The 21,937-nt window shown below is 44.0% G+C and overlaps 1 protein-coding gene and 1 long non-coding RNA gene across 2 annotated transcripts in view; one reads left to right on the forward strand and one right to left on the reverse strand.

Annotated features, from left to right (window-relative positions):
* LOC138729164 (uncharacterized) overlaps positions 1 to 21,937 on the forward strand; it is a 113,893-nt gene that overhangs the window by 85,415 nt on the left and 6,541 nt on the right. The window lies entirely within an intron of this gene.
* On the reverse strand, positions 1,724 to 20,695 carry TNFSF8 (TNF superfamily member 8). Its single transcript, XM_069873138.1, has 4 exons — positions 20,213 to 20,695; positions 12,772 to 12,817; positions 3,785 to 3,856; positions 1,724 to 3,237 (listed from the first exon to the last, which is right to left on the reverse strand). The coding sequence occupies exons 1-4, from the start codon at positions 20,405 to 20,407 to the stop codon at positions 2,846 to 2,848; spliced, it is 705 nt and encodes a 234-aa protein (XP_069729239.1). The 5' UTR covers positions 20,408 to 20,695; the 3' UTR covers positions 1,724 to 2,845.

Consider the following 21,937-nt stretch of genomic DNA (forward strand, 5'->3'; position numbering starts at 1 on the left):
CATCAGACAGAACTAAGCTAATGATATGCATCTTTTTCTATCAATCAAGATTATGAATAATGGCATATATTAGTTCTCATAGATACTTCTTAGGCAAACATAAAACAGTTTAAGAGTGCAGCTTTTTTTTGTCTGAGAAGGTCCAAGAAACCTCAACAGCGCAGACTTGCTTGTGAGATTGCTGATGCTTCCTGTTTCTGGTCAAGTTAGTAAGAGAACACATGCACAGAAAGCCACGTTTGCCACATCTGAGGAGAAGTGGGAGGAATTTTCTAAATTTCTTTGTAATTTCAGTGCTTTCAGTACTGCCCTCTTGCTCACGGACTGAGCCCTGTGGTGGAGAACAAGAGCAGGGTCTCAGTTGCTCCTTAGAAGAGTGAGGACCTTCCCGTAGAAAAACTCATTTGCTGTGAGCAGCAAAAATGTGACTGTGGGTACGGGTTGTTTCCTAAAGTGCATTGCTGTTGGTGTTGCTGAAAAGATATGGCATTGTGCGAAGGATCAGCCTAGTATAGGATTGTTGTCCAAAATGTCCTTCTCCAATAAACTAGGAAATAAGAGAAGGAAAAGAGATGAAAGAGTGAAGTGACTTGAAAGCTGCTGGAAAGCATGGAGGCTGCTGCTTGGCTCAGGGCCTTGTTTCGGTGAAAGCTGTTTAACATTTTTATAACTGATAGAAAAATTTCCCACTATTAATGGGCTCTATTTATGGCTATAATTTATTCTTATTTCTCAGAGGCAACAGAGTAGAGGCCAGATTGCTTTATCCTGTGGTATCAAAAAGCCCGGGGCTGAGAAGCTTAGACTGCTTTGTCAGGATTTTCTGCATCTGGAAAAATAATAGAAGAAAATCATCCTATGCAGAGAGCTTCTTTATTTTTAAAGAATGGTCTTTCTCTTTCAATTCAAAGCCTTCAGGAAAAGGCGGGAGGAGGTGGATATGTGTGAGTAAATGCATATTTTCATTTATTAGCTGCCTTTTCTATATTCAGGGGCCATCGTTCCTGACTACCAGACCTGCTTAAATTTCTCCCGTTACTAGTTGTGTGCATTGAGGTGGAGGCAGAGAGAGTTAAAAAACCCTATTCAGAGACATGAAAGATTTATAAGGTGAGGAGATCCCAGTGGAAGTTACAATGTCATTGGGCAGGGTAAAGTGACTTATAAAATCAGAAGTATTTTCTTTAAGGGGAAAGATTTAGTTTTCTTCTCTTATTTTTCTTTCTAACTGTTAATAGCAAAAAGATTTTGTATTTTCATCGATATTTATCCAGACAGAATAGAGGCATCACTAGCAATGAATCACATCAGCTGTTCGTGACCCTGTGAAAATTTCTTGTGTATTTTGAAGTCACCTGTCAATAGGACGGAACATCACCAATACATACCGTGAGTTTCTGGTGACATGACACAAGTAGCAAGTTGCTACTCTTAGGAGTACTTTCAGTGTACTAACATAAAATAAGCTACATCAGTTGCTAACATTGACTAAGCTTGAAAAATAGAGCATATACTGAGTTTCCAAAGCCAGAAACTAAATCTCTGACCATATGTTTTGATGTGAACAGTTCTTCAAGCTCTAGTCATATAAAAGAAGTAAATAGAGGTACACCTGGGGAAAAAGTTGGATAGCACTGAAAATAAACCTTAGTAAGATCTCAGGAATGAAGGGGAAAGAGGAAAGAGTGAAGCAGTACTAGCTTTAGTAATTTTTTGGTCCCTCCCCACATGGTAAGAATCACATTTCGAGTAAATGCCTGTGCTACTGCAAATCATGGAGGTCCTCAGGTGACTCTGTTATCCTTCATTATCTAAGCTTCCCAGTAAGCCAAAGAAGCTTAAATAATATCTGTCCTCTGGATCTCCCAAACACCATGGCTCTCAGCTGAGGGCCAGGTTGGAAATTGGCTTTGGGAAAGTCTGAATCTCAGATCTAAATCTTGGATTTTCAGAAAGTGCTGGTGTTAGAGGTGTATCTATACACCAGTGTGGTCTGGTGTCATGCAGGGTGTATTGTAATGAACTTTGTTGTGCAGCTAGATTTGCCACCAGATTACTATTTTAATATTTGTTATGAGAAGGTCTAGAAACCCCAGGTGAGCAAAGACCGAGTACTGTTCATGTACAAAGTCTTTGCCCCAAAGAGCTTAGTATTTAAATAGAAAAGATGGATAAATAGGGAAAAGGAAGACACTTCGAAGTAAATTGCATAAAGTCCGTAGCAGAATACAGCACAGAAATATCCTGCAAGTCCCAGATCTCCTATGTCCTGTCCCAAAGTTTTAGCTACGAGCCTGTGAGTCAATAATTTAATCATCTTTGGTTTCCTACGGTCTATCCATTGACCTACCTAGCTGTGGTTGCATGCTCCAGTTGTAAAGAAAGTTTTAACTGCAAACTTCGACTATCAGTTTTTTAGAAAGACCACTTTAAAATGCTACTCCAGACAATTCAAATTAAAAAAAGTTCCCAGACTCCAGAGTGCAGGCACCTTGCCAGCCACCCGTTAGCCAAAAGCCTTGATGTTGTGTATTCTTCCTGTAATTTAGTTAATTTTTAATCTCTGTTTACACAATACTATTTTGAGGAGCTGTTGGCAAGATGGTTTATACACTGGATAGTCCAACAACAACCCTACCTGGAGCCAAAGCAGAGTAATCTCTTAGGTGTGGGTCTTATGGTGGCTTAGGTTTCATTCTGGGACACTCACAAAGTTCCTTGTTGACCCTAGCAATGAGGTGAGATAGGACATTGAAAACAAGGTGTTGCCTAGTAAAAGCAGGCTACTGTTGTTCAGAGAAAGGTAAGTCTGGGCAGCAGTGGGAAGTCAGAGCGCTGCTCACACTTAATGGTTGTACTTCAAGACCCCAAGAATGTTATCGTTGGGAAGCGAAATATCATTCAAGAACTTAGGATGATTAAGTGTTACTGATATTCGGTCCTTTGCCCTCAAGTGTGTCAAATGGAGCTGGAACAAGGTCTTAAAAGTCTTTTCTTGGCACGTTTCTGATCTGCACCATGTGGATAATGTTTGCCTGTTGACTTTGTCATTCACAAGGAGCTCTATCTTGAGGTCGATGGGGCTGCTTGAGCAGCCAGGGAAACGAAAGTTCAAGTGGCAAAAGATCAAGTAGAGGCCTTGTTCCCTTATCACCAGCTCTTCGCTCTTGCAGTCAATGTCTTCACAAATACCCTTCTTGACCAAGCTCAGTTTTGAACTGTTTACTGGATTGGACACTAGGAAGAAAAGCAGACAAGTTTTAAAATGAGCTGCTGGGCTGTGGTGACCTGAACTCAGCCTTGTGTGACTTGTGGCAGTGTGTTTCCTGGCAAACAGAGATACCTGTTCAGTGGTTTTCTTGAAGGAAGGTCCAAGAAAAGGCACTAGTCAGATGGCTGGGAGCTCACACATGGCAGTGGAGAGTTCCAAGGACTTATGTAGCTCTTGGGAAACCCAAGACAGGGAGGTACAGTGAAAACAGCCTCCTGCAGTACTTAAAGGGAAATGATGGAGCTGTATATTCGTGTGTTTGTGTGCAGAAGGTGTATCTTTATTTTTTCTTACCAAGGTAAAAAGTTTACGCAATCAGATTCGGGGGAGGGGGAGGTTTACAAACACACTCACTTTTCAGGAAAGCTAAAGACTTTTTTCCTATAAAATGCCCATTTGATCAAAAAGTGATTTGCCACTAAACCAGACTGAATAATGTGAAGAGCCTGCTCATCAGCCAGCCCCACAGGTCCCCTTTGCCAACCTTTCCCCTTGGCTGGGCTCCCCACTGACCTCTCATGTACGCAGCGGCTCTCTTGGTCGGAATGTTCAGTAGGATTCTTAAATAGTCTTCAGAGGTGTTTCCTGAAGGAAACAACAGGTTAAGTGAGCACTGGTGACTATTTTTTTACTGTAAAAATGTCCCAGCATTTGACACCTTATTTATTTGCTATAACTGTGCTTTGGACAACCTGCACAGTAGCAGCTCCAAAGTGACAAGTGGCAGCAGTTAGAACAGCCTGTAGGGGAGCTGAATCTTACTCCGTGGCTGATGATATCTGATCTGCACAGGGAATTCACAGCTGTGTAACTCGATTGCTACATTTATAATAGTCTAAAGCTCGGGTAAAAAAGAAAAAAAAAAAAAAAAGTGTTTTTTCTAATCTGAATTTCTAATCTGATCTAAATTGTTTTCGAATATAAATTGTAAATTTAGATGAGATCTTAAGATGAAATGTTTTCCTGTGAGGGTGGGGAGGCCCTGGCCCAGGTTGCCAAGAGAAGCAGTGGTGGCTGCCCCATCCCTGGAGGGGTTCAAGGCCAGGCTGGATGGGGTTGGATGGGGTTGGATGGAGCAACCTGATCCAGTGGGAGGTGTTCCTGCCCACAGCAGAGGTTGGAACTGGATGGGCTTTGAGGTCCCTTCCAACCTAAACCATTCTGTAATTCTGTGATTTGCCTTCTGACAAACAGAGATTCAATGCCAGTAAGATTAATTTAACCAATTAATTATCTGGAAGGTGGAACTACGGAAAGAGGCTTTTAAACGTTTAACTGGAACATAGTCCTGAAAGCAGCCCCTTGGGTCCTTTTGAAATGTTGTTTTGTGCTCTTGCAGTTCAAACGTGGATGCCCCAGGACCCAAGGTGAGGTTGTTGTCTGCTCAGACCCCAGAGCTGCTCCAAAGGCAGCGGTGTCAGGGGATGCTCCGAACCCTGGCGAGGGGCAGGGATGCGCCGGGCGCTCCTTCCCCCGGCGGGAGGGATGCTCCTTCCCCAGCCGCTCTCGGGTCTGTGAGCGGCTCTGCCGGCTGCCACGGCACCGCCTCCCACTGTCCCATCTTCTCCATCCCTGCTCCTCCTGCTGCTGTCCCATCTCCTGAATCCCTGCACCACCTCCCTGTGTCCCATCTCCTGCATCCCGTACCATGCACCCCACTGCTTCCCCTGCATTCCTGCTCCTTTCCAGCCATGGTTCACCTTCCCATCCTCTTCACCATCCTCTTCATGTAAGGTTTTCCTCCTCTCACCTCACTGCGTGTTTGGTGAATGGCACTGATTGTTCCTTCTTTATTTTGTAGCTGTGTGGAGCAGAGGTTGCCCTGCCCTGTGTGGCCACAGGCACATGGATACCCATATCAGAGAGAGACAGGCACATGGATACCCAGACCAGACAGAGATTTAGGAAAATAGTGTATATCCCAGTGGCTGCACAGGGCAGGTGAATAGTTCTTCCTTACTGCATTGGCTTTCCTTTACATCTTCTGGTCCTGCTGCAGCCGTAGAGGTGTACATAGGAGCTTAAATGGGAGATTGGGAATCTCCCTGTTTTGTTCTATGGATGAATACCAAGAAAAAACTATGAAGGAGTTTCAGTAAAGCCTTAAAAAATTTAACTCCTCTTTCCCAAGGTACACAAATCACTTAAGCTTCCCTGTGACTTGGTTTATAAAATTGGTGTAAGAGTCCCCCCACCCTACAAGGGTCTCCAGTAGATACACAAAACTATGCTATTCTATATCTTGGACATGGATCTATTAGAATGAGTCCAGAGGAGGCCACGAAGATGATCCAAGGGCTGGAGCACCTCCCTATGAGGACAGACTGAGAGAGCTAGCCTTGTTCAGCCTGGAGAAGAGAAGGCTCTGAGGAAACCTTAGAGCAGCTCCGGGTACTAAAAGGGGCTCCAGGAAAGCTGAAGAGGGACTCTTCCTCAGGGAGTGCAGAGATAGGACGAGGGGGAATGGTTTTAAGCTGAAAGAGGGGAGATTGAGATGAGATCTGAAGAAGAAATGTTTTGCTGTAAGGGTGGGGAGGCCCTGGCCCTGGTTGCCCAGAGCAGGGGTGGCTGCCCCATCCCTGGAGGTGTTCAAGGCCAGGTTGGATGGGGCTTGGAGCCCCCTGATCCAGTGGGAGGTGTCCCTGCCCATGGAGGGGTATGAACTGGATGAGCTTTGAGGTCCCTTCCAACCCAAAGCATTCTACAATTCTATGATACTCCAGGACATCAGGTAACATATTTCTTGTTCCTGATGTGAACACAGAGGAGCCTGCTAAATGCAGTTTGAGACAAGGATCTTAGGTTTCACAGGATTCCTGAAACTATGAGTACAGAAAAACTACTCACAACTCCAGACCCTTGTGGTATCTGCATGATCTGATTTCTGAGAGGCACTTGGTCAGGAGAATGGATAAATCAAGGCCCCCACAGGCCCCCCTGCTTGGTGCTTTGGAGCATCAAATCCTTTCCACTCAGTGTTGGAGGAGGAGGAGGCTGTGAACATCTTGAAAACATTGCAATCTTTCTCTGATTTGAGTGGTTTAAACACTTTGAGAGAAGCAGGTGCTCACTGTGCCCCAGGAATGAGTATGTTGTGTACCAAATTCCCCTGGATATGCTGGAAATCCCCAAAATAAAAGCAAAGCCTGCTTTCCTGAGGTTAGTCATGGCAATATAAACGTTTCAGTGAGTGCGCGGATGCTTACAGATGAGAAATTGCATAGGAGTGGAGAAAACCCTTCTGGCCCTAATTTCAAACTAGAGCTGTTGTGGTAGCAGCAGTCTCTGGTAATGCATAGTCAGCACCCTGAGCACACGTTACAAGTATCCTGCAAGAAGGAAGAGTGTTTTTACAAAAACTCAGTGGCATTTCAGCGGTTTACCCTACAAAGCAGAAAATCCCCTGCTGCTGGAGCAGACAGTGGGAGCTGCAGCCCTGCAACATCTGCTAAAGCAAGCAAAGTGCCGTGCCCACACACCAACAGCCTGGTGCTACCAGGAGCCCCGTCAGTCATGAGCTGTCTGAAGATATTCCTGGTGTCTCCCTAGATCCACCCCTCACTGCGCTGACTGCACCTTGCATTTCCAAAGCTGTGCTTACAATTATCAATGCCAGCAAGTTGTGCGTGTGTGTGTTTAAACCCTTTATTCAGTGACATCAGCTGTGTTTCTGAGAAGGCAAGTTATGGAAAAAGATTGTTTTATAGAGATGTTTCCGCTTCTTGCTCCACAGAGGTGGTTTATAACTGTTTTCTAATTTTATTTCTCAGTTTGATTCTTTTATCTAAGACATTTTGGTGAAAGCCAGGAGGGAATGAAATTACTCGAATTTCAAGCCTGATAGATGGCTATGTTCAATCACAACACCTAATTGGCTTTGTGCTAGAAACACTGTAAATTAGAAGTAATCCCACAGCAGCCAATAGGATTATGTGAGCTTAAAAATGCTGTGAGAAGGAGGAAAAGCAAAGCCACATTTGGGACTAAGGACCAAGGAGAACAAACTGGTTTCATTGTCCACTGTGATGCACAGAGGCTGTAGATGAAGCTGCTTAATTGAAGCCTGCTTATAAAAAAGAGAGATCACAGTAGGAAGCTGTTTAGGTTGTTTTGTTCTAACAAAGATGTCAGGAGATAATTCACCTTTGTCTTCCTGACCCCTTGTACCATAGGACGAGCATCCAGAGAGCACAGCCCTAAGGAAAAGGGCCAGGCTGTTTCCATGAGCATCTTTTACCCACTGAGCCAAAGAGGGTGCACTGCAGGATTGTGACATGGGACTCGGAGGAGCTGTGGACTCACTGGCATTGCTGTGATTTCCACCTCACAAACAAAATGGAGAAAGTCTTATTAAAAGAGGACAGAAACTAAGCAGGCTGTGTCCTGCCAGAGTGGACATATATGCCGCCAGCCAAGTTCAAGAAGATGTAACTCTGCCTGGGCAGCTCTCCTTGCTGCTGGCTGCCTCAGTTTTCCTACCTCTGAGGTGGGTATAAAAGGAGCGCAGACAAAGGGCAGTGAAACCAAGAGCTGAAAATGGTATACCAGAGTGCAAACCGTTGGCACTCAGATGTGGAGAGACCCTCAAATAGGGTTTTTGAGGTTTGTCTGAGTATCAGTCACCTCTCATAGTGATATTCCCCTGAAGCATGCATGGCATTACAGCTACTGGAGGCTGAGTGTGGATAGGCACAAGATTAGGTTGAAAACCTGAACTTAAATTACAAGGGGAAGAAGTACGGACAGGCAACAAACAGCTTTCAATTCCTCCGTACACTCTGCTGGTTTACGTGCTTATAAAATTAGATAAGGTGATTTCATACATCTCTGTCAGCATGCTAGAGAGAGCAGGACTTGCTTAATTGCATTTCTCAGCAGCCTCTGCCTGAGGTCCTTGTAGCTGTCTTTAAGCTTCTCCTTCCAATTAAGTGTCCTGCAAACAACCACAGCCTGCACTGATGGACTCTCCCAGCTGAGTGATGCTGTGATAAACACCTGTGGGGTGATGTCCTCTCCTGGGCTCAGTGGCAGAGCCTGTGCTTGTGGCTGTGCCTGTCACACATATATCAAGTGCCTTTGGTCCTTAACAGCCCAAGGACTGGCTCTGGTCCTGTGCATTGAGAGGGGATTGAACTCAGCTGCTAATGTCACCACCTTCCAAAAACATAAGCTTTAGAAGTATCCCTTTCTGTCCTCCAAACTGAGGAAGAACCTCTTATGAACTCGTCACTGCACACCTGACTATGGCAAAACTTAGAGCCTTTAAGGCCAAATCTATTCAAGTCCCTAGCCTGCTTGTCAGTGCCGCATAGGTCACAGAATTTAATGAGTTATTAATCTCTATGTACACATATTAGAATCATAGGATAGTTTGGGTTGGAAGGGAACTGAAAGATTATCCCGTTCCAACCCCCCTGTAATGTACAGGGACTTGTCCCACTAGATCAGGCTGCCCAAGGCCTCATGGAACCTGGCCTTGAACCCCTCCAGGGATGGGGCAGCCACCGCTTCCTTGGGCAACCTGGGCCAGGGCCTCCCCACCCTCATTGTGAAGAAATTCCTCCTTATGTCCAGTCTAAATCTGCCCCTCTCCAGTTTATACCTATTGTCTCTCATCCTATCACTACAAGCCTTTGTGAACAGTCCCTCTCCAGCTTTCTTGTAGCCCCCATCAGATACTGGAAGGTTGCTGTAAGACCTCCTTGGAGCCTTCTCTTCTCCAGGCTGAACAAGCCCAACTACAATTACAACTACATTCTATACTAAATTCAACTACGACTTGTGTTTTAAGCATTGGAGAGATGGAAGGTCTAAGGTTGAACATTTTGAAGCAGTATAGATTATCTCGTTAATAATTAAATAAGCAACCAGCCCCTGTTATGACTAACTGGAATCTGCCTAGCTGCTGTTTCCTCCGGATGCTGGGCTAGGAGTGCTCTTTCTAGCATTTACAAGCTCAGGCTTGCTCAAAATTTTCAAACTGAGAAACACAGCTCATCTGCCCTGATCTCCCCAAGAGCAAACAGAACCCTATATGGCTTCAAATATATGCATACAAACACCTATAGGTACTGAAGCTGAGAAGGCAAAAATCTATGATGTAGCCTAATTGTGAAATATGCATTTCAGAGGAGCCCACCGTCATGGGATTTGTGAGTAGCAGCCCAGCAACTTCATTAGTGTTACACAGGGACAATTCCAGACTGGAAGGGAGCAGGTTTAATTGGAGAAGGCCAAAGTGCACTCAGAAATATTGCTGCAAATCTGGAAAGGCTGCTCTGCTTCAGTGCCTTCATCCTGATTTACTCTAGGGTAGCAAGGATGTGAATGTCACCTGTATTGTCTTCATTTCTTGGAGTCAGACTTTTACTTGTCAATCTATTTCATAGAATCATGGAACAGTTTGGGTTGAAAGGGACCTAAAGAACATCCAGTTCCAACCCTCTGCCATGGGCAGGATCACGGGCCTCAAAGCCTTATTTCCCACTGAAGCTGTGAATAGGGTGCTGGATTTCCTTTCCTGGTCTGTACATCAACTGCTAATGGAACTTGCTGCTAGACAAGAGATCTGTAAATAGTGTGCACGTATATAAGCTTTTATAAATGAGAAGAGATTTTGATATCATCTCTTTGTAGTCCAGTATAACATGAAAAGCCATCAGTCCAGGGTTTACAATGTTTACAGGGAAACAAGGCTCAGGGAGGACAGCAAGGAGACGATGAGTGCTGAACGTATCTGTATGGTGGCAGATCATAAATTTCTCTATGACTTAGTATTCTCTCTAAAAAACAAACCTAATAATAATACCTCTTTGGCCTATATTAATATATGATTTTATATTTAGGAAATGAGTTTCCATGGAGAAATATTCCAGCAGAAAGAACATATAATTGAATCATAGAACGGTTTGTTTCATAAACTTTTACTTCATGGTGAATTTAATCCTTTTCCCCTGTTGCTCAGGCACTCCACTGACAATGGCACAGAGGTTGTGAGGAGATTAATACTGTTTGATATCAAGCATTAAATAAGCCAACATTGCACCGCGCTCCACTACTGTGTGCCGACTCCTGCAAACCCATCCATTGAGGACCCACAGCTGAGTCAGGAATGGAACACTTCTATAAATCTGCTTTAATGCACACTGATGTTTAGCTAATAGTAGGACAAAATCTTATTGGAAACCTAAATTAAATCATCATGTTTTTCCTGCTTTAACATTACAATATTAATTCAGAGATGTGGCTGTGTCTGGACTGCTGTCCATTTGCATTTCAATTCAGTCTCTGCCTGAGTGAACCCCAACTGTTCCCACCAGCAGAATCCTGCATCCCCCAATAGCATCTCTGAGATATTTTACACAATCAGACACTTTCAACCTCCTGTTGGTATCAACATAGGGCTGGAGCAAGGCTGAGCACCAGCTTGGCAAGGCTTATTTTTTTTTTCTTTCACAATGCAGGACTTTGAAACCCTGTTGTGAACAAAATGGGTACAGAATACATCCAAATTATACTGTCAACCCATGGGCTGCCTTGAGAGGCAAATCTAAAACACAGAATCATAGAACGGTTTGGGTTGGAAGGGACCTCAAAGCCCATCCAGTCCCACCCCTGCCATGGGCAGGGACACCTCCCACTGGATCAGGCTGCTCCAAGCCCCATTCAGCCTAGCTTTGAACACCTCCAGGGATGGGGCAGCCACCACTTCTCTGGGCAGCCTTGGCCAGGGCCTCACCACCTTCACAGTACAAAATTTCTTCCTAATATACAATCTAAATCTCTCCTGTTTCAGCTTCAAACCATTCTGCCTTGTCCTGTCCCTGCATTGCCTGATCAAGTGTCCCTCCCCAGCTTTCTTGGAGCCCCTTTCAGTACTGGAAGCTTCTCTAAGGTCTCCCGGAGCCTTCTCTTCTCTAGGCTAGACAAGATCAGCTCTCTCAGCCTCATAAATATCAAACCCACAGCAACTTCCATATCGCCAAAGTCCCCATCCTGTAATATTTCTTATGTTTCTGTTTCTTGCTGCTCTGCTGGATGGGACCTTGCAGGGGTTGCTGCAACTCCTACTTAGAAGTCAGCAAGTGATGCCTGGCAGTGTGTGACAGAGCTCTCTGCTGAGAGGGGCTCAGTAAATTACCCGCTGGGACATATTAATCAATTAGCCCTGCTTTATGCATTTTAAGAGAAAAATAAAAGGCCATTGTAATTCGCTTACACTTTAATGCTCCATTACCCTGCCAGAGACACACAACTGAGCCTTGACAGGCAATGAGGGGAGGCTGATAGAGCACTCACACCCACGGCTAACAGCTTTCAGCATCTCTTCCACCCTGGTGGGGTTTCTCTGTCCTGCCCTCTTTTGTCTTTCACTAATGGCATCATCTCAGATTTAGCAGCAGGATTCAGAGCAAGAGGGTGTCTGTAACTGATATGGACCCAAAGACAGAAAGGTTTCTGGCTAGTGCAGTGGCATCTTGTGCATTCCTGGAGAGACCGTGTTACTCCTGCCTGGCACCTGTCAGTTACTGGTGAGGAGAAAAAGCAATTGGCACATGTTGACTGATATTATGATGATGATAAGAATAATAATAATAATACATATTAATATATATATAGTGATGCACTATTGTATCAGTAAGACCTCTCCTCTCTGCCACGGCAGTGCCAATATTGCTTGTGCTTTGCTTTGAAACAATACTGATCTACAGATACAGCCCCTGTGGCTCCTCCTCTCTCAGTCACTGGACTCCACAGTGACAGCATTCACTAGCTCTTTCCTAACTGGTGCTAAGGGCCGTGGTACCAGGGAGGCAATGCCAATGAAATAAATACTGCTCCTCCTGATTTACACTAAGGAAAAGGAGGATCTTGGTACACTGTCTCTGCCAGTCTAATGGGGCAGGTTTTTTTTCCTGTTTGGGGCTCCCTGCGCTCATACTCTACGTGTTTTAATTCCTTGCCTGGTGTCTCTTGCTGCTGTTATCCACTTGCACGTTCTAGACCTATCCCTTCCTTTCTCTCTTTTCCCCACAAACCAGCAGGAAACACATGACTGCTCCAGACCAAAGGGGTACAGGAAGAGTTTCACTGTTTTGAAATTATGTGACAACACATTTGTACGCCTGCCTTGTGATGACAGGGATGCTACACCCACATGTGCCAGAGCCAGCCCTTAAAAATAAGACCTAATAGTCAGACTGATGTTCACATCCTCTGGCAAAAAAACCGTCTTTTGTAAAGACACCTCAGGGCAGATTAAGACATACTTGTTATTTCCTCAGCCATGCACTGGTTTCCGGAAGTACCAACTATTTTGAAAGCTTTTTTCTTCTTCTTCTTCTTTTAATTTCTCTTTTTTTCCGCTACCTTAGCTTTTCACCAAGCAGAGACTTTTTGTGAAATGTTAAGATGTGCACAATTGGCTTATTTGGGATCCTGGGCAATATTTGCACTACACTTGAAATAAATGGCATGCATATTCAGTTTAGGGGTCTTACCTGTCCTGATAGCTTTTGCGATGCCCTCCGTGGCAGGATCAGGTGCCTGAAAGAGAAGTGAAAAAAGGGGTAATTATTCTGGGATCATATCCTTGTTCAAGTACTACCCTGTTTTAAAAGTGGATCTTAGACATTTCCATTGCGTGCTGTGAAGGCAATACAGAGCCTGACATACAGGGAGCCAGCACCAGGCGTTACAGAGAGTACGGCTCCTTACAGAGCCTCGCAGGGCAGTGAGGGGTTGCTGGGAAGAAAATGCTTCCGGCAAGCTCTCTCATCCAAATATAATCCTCAGTCATCCCTCCTCACTGTTTTTTGGTTTTCCTAATACAGAAAATCTACATTTCATAGAATCATTAAGTTGGAAAAGACATCTAAGATCATCCAGTCCATTCTGACAGCCAGCAACTCTCAGCGTGGTATAAAATGTGTTTGTTTTTTTAGGGGGCTGTTTTGGAAGCACGGGCCTTGAAAACTTCATTCTGTGGCTTGCAAAGCATGGAGAGAGTAGGTCAGATAGGACAGAGTGGGACTGTACACCCTGAGAGCCAGTGCCCATCCCTGCAAAGCCAATATATGGATGAAAGTAAAAGCTGTAGAGCTCCTACACAGGTCCAACAGTGACAAAGTTGTCCTTCACCTCTCTTCTTACTTCTTGCTGGGGTGTAAAGCCAAGGGTCAAAATGGCACAGGAAATTGTCCTCAGTCAGCATGGCCTGAGAACTTCTCAGGAATTATGCTCCAAGTGAGAAATATGGGAAGCTTCATCTGTGGTCTTGCTTCTATTTTATCACACCTCTGCCATCCAAACATATTACCCTGAAGCCTGTGTTTGTTTGCATATTTCTTCCGCACAAGTGAAGTCACTGACAGCTCATACACATCTATCAGTTGTCCCAGCAGCCAAGAATGATACTGAGAGTGCCTCAGTGCCTGAAACTCTGTGCCACATCTCTTCATTCACACACTGGGCAGTCCCACAATTTCAGTATCAGGGAGTGGTTTTTGCTCAGGCTAGCCTAAACCGGCTCCTCTTACCTTGATATCAATTACCTGAGCTAATTGTGCAGGCGCAGCAGGCCAGGTTCAATTTATCATAGAATAAGATATCTGGTGTTGGAAGGGACCCATAAGGATCATCGAGTTGAACTCCCTGCTCCTTGCAGGACTAAAGATAAACTATATGACTAAGAACATTCTCTAGACGCTTCTTGAACCGGGACCAATTTGGTGCCATGACCACTTCCCTGGGGACTCTGTTCCAGTGACAGACTAGGATGTCTAAGGAGGAGAAAGTTGGGAAGCTGGTACTAGCTTTAACTCGATATCTAATATCTCCTGAGAGAAATGAGGAACACCATGCATGTAGTGGCAGACAACTTCATCCACAGTGGTCTTAAAATATGAGTACTTTATCTCTGAGTGTAGAAAGGACGACGTGTGGTGTGGGGAGAAGGAAGATGATCAGACAGTGAGAGAAATCCTGTTTTGTCTGTTTGTGGTACTTAATGTTCTAGCCCTACATGTTAAAGAATATTTTTAATTAGACTTTGGCCTAATGTGACCATGTTTTCAACAATGGTTTAAGCGTAGAGCTGCATCTGCTCCTGGCAAAGCAATGTTATCCTTTGGTCTAATGCCCAAATGCCGTGTCCTGCAGACAGAGATAGCATAGGTGCTTCATAATTTGAGTGTCTGTAACATATGATTTGTTCCCTTTCTCTCCCCACACCTACGTAACACAGGGTAAGAGTTATCTGTTGAGACAGTATTTATCCAAGTGATTCTCCTAAGCTGTACAGGGATCATAGAATCATAAAATAGTTTGGATTGGAAGGGACCTTAAAGCCCATCCAGTTCCAGCCCCTTGTGATGGGCAGGGAAACCTCCCACTGGATCAGGCTGCCCGAGGTCCCATCCAACCTGGCCTTGAACCTCTCCACAGATGGGGCAGCAACTGCTTCCCTGGGACACCTGTTCCAGTGCCTCACCACTCTAATGGTGAAGAAATTCCTCCTTATTTCTAGTTTAAATCTGCCCCTCTCCAGTTTGTAGCCATTAAGGAAGGCTGCTGGGTTAGAAGAATGGGAAGCTAGAGCTCTAGTTTGAAAATCTGGGCACTTCAAGCTTTTTCGTCCCCTGCATGACATCCTCCCTTGCAAACTCTCATAGATCCTATGCACACATAGTGTGAAACTGGGGACTGAAAACAGTCTTGACTGAAAACAGTCTTGGCTGAAAACACTCCCAAGGACCATCCACCAGAGCCTCTCAGCTTCTGTTTTGGACCCTTACACTGGCCTGTCCCTCTCACGTGTGTTCAGGATGCAAGGAAACATTATTTTTCAAAGCGGTGTACGAGCATTTCTGCCCTCTGCCGAGAATTAAAGGCATTTTTTTCATGAGAGAAAGAGGATGCTCTGTCCCCAGCAAGATTATGCTCAATGAAACCAGACAGCAGATCCACTGCTACCTATAAAGAAGTGTTTGGTAAAGTGATTGAGATATTCTCGACAGTGAGGTGTTCACCTGGCAGCCCGCCCTCAGAGATGGCATGCAGGACAAGGCTGATAGCTCACAGCTTGCTTTGTAGTTAGGGCAGCAGAAACAAAATCAAGACATACCAATATATTGCGTTCTCACCTAGGAAGTCTCCCAGTGGGTGAAAACAGCAGATACTAATGCATTTTTTTTCAGTAATTGAGTAGATATTAAAATATAATTTTAGAGCTTGCTTTGAAAAATTACTGGCATTACTTCTCTCTTTTCCAACAGCAAAAATATTGCATGTAATGCTGTAACTTGGAATGAAAAGACGCACAAAATAGGAGCCCAAAATGATTAAATTCTACAGTGTGAGCTCAGGAAGAATTCGTGACAATGCATTTCACCCTGTCTGGTGTGTTCTGGGTGCTGATGATGAAAAATCTCAGTCTTTACTCAGCAAAGAGAATAATTTGTTTGCTTCATTAGAGAAAATGACAATCAGGTGCCAGTGGAAGTAATTTATTTCTTCTGTCCCTTAATTACTTTACAAGAAATTTTCCCAAGCTGAGCCAGACTGGAGGGTCATTCTCATGTCCTGTGTTTGAACCATGAATGTTCATTTAACCAGAGGTCTCTAAAGTGTGTATCCACCTCTACAAAGTCCAAGAAAACATACTATGTACCCACAGGCCCCCAGAAACTGGCCCTGGCTCAGCTTAACTAGGTCCAAGGCTCATCCAAGAACACAAGGTGGCCACTTGTACCTCTGTAGGGATGAGCTCTTTGGTCCTTGAAGGAAGATTTGCAATTTGAAAAAAAAAGCCTCTAAGCTATCCTATGTTTCTTCTCAGCCTCAAATCATCTTTACCCATCTCTGACTGAGGGGGAAGTAAGGCAGTGGCATTTTAGGTAGGTGGCCCTGAGTTGCCAAGAGGCAAAGGTAGAAACTAGATGTGAACACTGTAGAAAGCAGAGCACTGTCCCCGCAGCTGATCTGATAATGAGCAACACAGGAAACAGCCCTATATGAAATTCAGTTTTTCCAGTATCAACAAAGCCTATTAAAGCGACACCTCTAGACAGCAGGTGAGTGTTGCTATACAGAATATTTAAGGCGAGAGCTGGAACAGCATACTTTTCTTCTAAAATGCCTTAGTGGTTTTCCCATGGTGTTCAGTGAATGGGGATTCTGCTTTCAGGGGCAATTTGCAGTGTGTAGTTTGGTTTATTTTAGGGGGGAGGGGTTTTGTTTTGGTTTTTTTTATGTCAGAGTTGTCCACCAGAGGGGGCTGAGAGGCGCTGATTGGGACAAGCAAGATAAGATTATTGTATTAGTCATGAAATAGAATCAATTTGGGTTGGAAGGGATCTCAAAGCCCATCCAGTTCCAACCCCCCTGTGATAGGAAGGGGCACCTCCCACTGCATCAGGCTGCCCAAGGCCCCATCCAACCTGGCCTTGAACACCTTCAGGGATGGGACATCCAGAACTTTCCCAAGCATCCTGTTCCAATGCCTCACCACTCTCATAGTGAAGAAATTCTTCCCTGGGTCTAGTCTAAATCTGCCCCTCTCCAGTTTATACCCATTGTCCCTTGTCCTATCACTACAAGCCTTTGTAAACAGTCCCTCCCCACCTTTCTCACAGACCCTTCAGGTATTGGAATGTCACTATGAGGTCTCCTCAGAGCCTTCTCTCCAGGCTGAAGAATCCCAACTGTCTCAGCCTGTCCTTGTATGACAGGTGCTCCAGATGGTGCAGGAACATGTTAAGTGCTGCAGGGGTGATTCCTGGTTACGGCAGTCCCACTGCTAAAGGGACTTTTAATTTTTTACTTCAGTAGCCTTGATAATCAGCAAATAAAAGTGACTGACTTCTACCTATTGCCACACCAGTGCCTTAACTCTGCTGAAAAGATTTGACAACACAGCGTGGAGATTCAAAAAGCCTTCAAAACCCAGAGCAGTGACAGACCATCCCGAGTTTTGGACTTCGGGCATTCACACAGAGTTTGTTTGTACAGGGAGCTGCCCGCAGTGTCTAACGCAGCATACCCTGCAGTACAGCGTAAGATTTACTAAAGTATATGTGTCTTAAAATTATGTTTGTCTTGTCCTTTCTGTCGCATACTCATTCACTGATTTTACATCCATGCAGTTATGCATATATACATATAACCAACAGTAATGAAATGCAGTAGGCAGAAAGGTGGAGGTTTTAGCAACCTTATTACAAGTGTTAAGAAGACAAATGAAGGCTACAGATCTCTGTACAGTGATTATTCTTATTCCAGAGAAAAATAAAGTCACTTGTGAAAGATCGGGACAAGTAAATGGCCTGAAGCCAAGGGTTTCTGTGGATGAAAGCTGAATAAATGAAGTGGCTTCAGCACTGCACATAGTTAGTTCCAAAAAAACATAGTTTAGTTCCAAGAAATGACACTTCCTAGGTCTGACATTAATGTGCTGTGCCACCTTTCTTGAAAACAAGGCATAAAGACAATTTCTTGGGGTTTTTGAAACTGCAGAGGTGGGAGGAGCATGGATAATATATATTAGAAATGCTGTTAGATTCAGAGAAGCAGCTTTAGAGTCATAGTTGCTTCTTTGTTTTGGTCTTTCACATTGGATTTCCCTTCTTCAGGGAAACAAGGCAAATGCATTGTTTCCACACAGTCTGATTTTCCCTTTCCAATGTGTCTTTTTTCATCTCCAACTAGGGAAGTGTAAATTAATCAAAAGGAAGGCAAGCAGACTTCCAAGATCCTGTAATGGGGCTAGGGGACTGTATGATCTGCTGTCGACCAGGAGCCTCCTCTTAGTGCAGTGGTACCTGAGACATGAGTCACAAGGTCTGCATTGTCCCTAGAACCCTCTAACAGTCCTTTGGACAGAGGAAAATACAAGTTTCTATTTCAGCTCAGCGTACGGAGGGTATGAAGTTGCCACCATTACCCCTGTGGTCAAGCACCACTCACATAATCCAGCTGACAACAGTTGAAGAGAAAATCAGATCATCCCAAGAGGCTGATTACACAAAATATTTCTCTCTTGAGAAATTACAATGAAAGTCATTAAGCCAACTGATGATGCTCTACACCTTACAGCAACAGGACCCAATAGCCACAGGGCTCCAAGTACAGGAACCCCCTAGACCTCCTGTTCTGGAGCTGCTGAAGTCAATGCTACAAGATGTTCAACCCAACTACAACTGTAATTACAAAAGGAGTTTGTGCCCAGCCTTACACTGGCCATGGTTTTGGAGCAAACCCTGGAGTTCCTTGAGAAACCTGTCTCTCAGAATCAACACATATTCTCTGGTTTGGGAATTAAAGATCAGTGATGGATGGAGAATGACTGTGCTGCTTCAGAGCTTTCAGTTCCCTTAGAAAAGAACAGAAGCTATGCTTTTACTGCCAAATTCCTCTCACAATGTAAAACTGCTGCTTGATTTTATTTGCGTTTCTCACACGCTTCAGCTTCCTACTTTCTCCTTCAGCCAAGCTCGTTTCCAAAGCAGCTGCAATAATGTCATTACTCTTTTAAATTAAAACCTTGACTCCTTCAGTAATATTGTTCCTCTGGCAACTAGTATAACTGTGTTTGTCCTGATGGAGATGTAATTTAATGCTTACTTTCATAATAAGTACAAATGAAAGCCTCATTATATAGGAAAGCTGTGGTAATTCTGTAATTACCTAGGCTGTTATTTTAAAGATCTCCCTTAATGTCCCACTATTTATCACTTGAAAACCCCTATGTCTCATTCTAACTGTGCTCAAACTGCTTTTCTTTTGGAAGAAGCTGATTTCAGGTAAATGACTCCTCTCTGGTGCAACTTAAAGAGGAATCAGTCAAGCCTTCATGGTTTCATTTCTGGGTAATGTGTATACACAGACTTGCAAATTGCACAGGGTAAATCTAGTAAGAGAAAATATTGAGCTCAAAGACCATATTTTGCTTTGCACAGCCAGCTTCCTCCAGCAGCCCCATGATGGTGCACTGATTCGATGAACAGTGGTGAAGATACTTCAGCACTCAGATGTTTGCAATAAAATCTCAAAGCCTATAAAATTTCTAACCTGTCATTTTAAGCCGGTAAACTTCATGGCAACATTCCTGGTAAGATTAGAGATGTGCTTTTCATATTCACCACCACCTGTAGCTCTGCCCTGGCTGTAACTGTCTCACTCATTCAACCCCAGATCCACTTGAGAGCACACCTCCTTATTTTAAGAAGGAAAAAATGTCCGTAGGCAGAGAGAGCACATGTTCTTGTCAGACCTTGCCTCACTTATATCCTTCAGTTATCCTTGCTATAATGCTATTTTTGCATTAAAAAATCACACCCAAGAACAGGACTGGCAAAACCAGAGGGGCAGTGAGCTACTTCGCACCCAGCCAGTGCTCTGGGTAGTTCAAGAGAGCTCTGCTCCACCACATCATGGTGTACCTCAGCAGAGAGCACCACACAGCATCACACATAGAGATGTCTTGTGTTATGTCTGTTGCTAAAATTTCTCAGTATTTTAGAGGAAGATACGTAGATACTACCAGACCATCTAGGACAGTGGTCATTCTGTTTAGAAGCAACAGGAGATACATATAGAAACTAGTTTGCAGATGTTGAGGTAGTAATCTGTCTTCTCTCCACTTCTCTTCCCAACTAAGTGATGGCTTTCATCTTGGATTATGAGCTTTCCATTTCCATTTACAGAGTAGAAATGGCATGCCAGAAATTAAGGCTGCCCATGGCAAAAGGTCATCTTTTTTTTTTAAATTATTTTCTCTCCTTCTTTGTTTCATCTTTTGCTTCCCTAACTCATGTGTGTGCATTTATAACAGGAGGCAATGACTGCTTTTCTAGCCACAGAATAATTTTTTGAAAGAAGTAGGTTAAAACAAAAGAAAAAGAAGAAAGAAAAAGTCAATGAATAAAGTAAGAAATTGCTTACCGTCCTCTGAACGACTAAGACCATGATGGTGGCTAACGCAAAGACAAGAAACACAACAAGGGTAGCAATGACTAAATGCAAACACGTTTCGTTAGTGGCTCCAAGCCTCCTTGAAACAGTGTCTTCATTCCCACGCATGGCTGATTCATGAGAGTCCTTCACCTGAAAAAGTGCTTGCTCCTGTGCTGAGCACATTCTTATATAGCTCTGAGGGTGCTGCTGTGTATCTCCTCTTGATCAGGTTCAAGTTGCAGCCCATCTCTGCTCCTGGCAGGATTTTCCCCCTTCTTCCTGGCTCATGTGATCTGGAAAAAAAAAACTTCATATCTTGTAGTACAAAGAAAGAGTGACCTGGGGGCGTGAAACAGTTCGCAGCTCTGAAGAGGGGAAGGAGCTTTGTGTTCCTGATCAGGGATTTTGTGACGGCAGTCTTGTCTGCTGCATCAGAGGTTTCTGATGTCAGAAGGTGAATAGTTACCAAGATCAGTCATTGTCCCCTCCCGTCGCTGGCTTTCTGTGAAACGGAGAGCTACGCAAATTCTGTTTCATTTTACACTCGGTGCAGCTACAGTTTGGCACGGTAAATCGACCCAGAGCTCTGCCTTCCTGTTGCACAGAGTAACTTCATCTTATACCTTGAAGCATCCCAGAGCTGCGCTCTCCGGAGCTCCGTGTTTAAATGACTTAGGCTTTGAGTTGGTGACTGTAGCTCCTGCTTGTGAAGGTCTGGAGATGTTGGGTGAGCTTTTCATCGAAGTATTTCACAACAATGTGTCAATAAGACATCTTTGCCACAGGGTGCAAATTCTAGGCAGATGCATAGGAAGAAAGCAGTTACACCTAAGTTGCTGAAAGCATGATGTTAGGATGGGCTAACAGAGGGTGTCTGCATTCAGCTCTGTATCCTGCCTTATTTACAGCAAGTGAATTAATATTCATTTTTATCCTGTCCACAGACCTCTCCTCTGTCTTAGCTTGGGACGATCACACAGCCATGGGGCTTCTCAATGAACCTAAATGAGGTTTCTTCAACAGGAAATATCCCTACTTCATTTCAGCATGAAAGGAGCAGTCATTCCTAACCGTGCATATTCATAGAAGACAACTCCTTGCTTTCTGGTCAGTTTGGCTTTGAAGACACTTGGGTGTTTCTGAAAACTGTCACAGTTAGGTGTGTGTCATCTTTTGCTTCATATCAACAGCAAGCCAGTTAACTCATGTAACATGATCATAATGACTAGGATTATTATTTATCTCAGCTGTTCGCAGTTCGGTGTCACATGGACATCAGAAAGGCCAAACTGGAGTTTATCAATGGCCCTTCTGTTTCAACATCTTTCCTTCAGCCGAGAGCAAAAAGGGATGTCTTGGGAAGAAAATGAGAACACAAAAAGCAGGCAGAGTTACTTATTGAGTTTAGTTCTCCAAATTTCTCTGATCTGGGCTTGTAGGATTCCCAAAATAGAGGTAACACTTTTCTGTTTCAACCCAATACTTTACACAGCTGATATTAAAGAGCCTTGGCATCTTACTATTATTACTACTATCTTTTAATAGTATCACTGCAGCACAGCACTACAAAAGCTTCTATAGATTTCTGGAATAGTGTTTTTTCAGAGCACCTCTTATTTCTATAGAAACAAGCACAATCTGCTTTAATAGGAGAGAAAAGGTCATAGGCTCCTCTCCTTAAGGATAAGACAATAGTGTAACCCCCTTCCTCGG

This window comes from Phaenicophaeus curvirostris, chromosome 20 (genome assembly GCF_032191515.1).
Source record: "Phaenicophaeus curvirostris isolate KB17595 chromosome 20, BPBGC_Pcur_1.0, whole genome shotgun sequence".
NCBI classification, from domain to species: domain Eukaryota; kingdom Metazoa; phylum Chordata; class Aves; order Cuculiformes; family Cuculidae; genus Phaenicophaeus; species Phaenicophaeus curvirostris.

Coding starts and splice junctions, on each gene's coding strand:
- TNFSF8 (XM_069873138.1), bottom strand. CDS start 20,407: ATGTGCTCAGCACAGGAGCAAGCACTTTTTCAGGTGAAGGACTCTCAT. Junction 12,818..20,212: donor TCTTAGTCGTTCAGAGGACG/GTAAGCAATTTC, acceptor CTTCTCTTTCAG/GCACCTGATCCTGCCACGGA. Junction 3,857..12,771: donor CGCAAAAGCTATCAGGACAG/GTAAGACCCCTA, acceptor TGTTTCCTTCAG/GAAACACCTCTGAAGACTAT.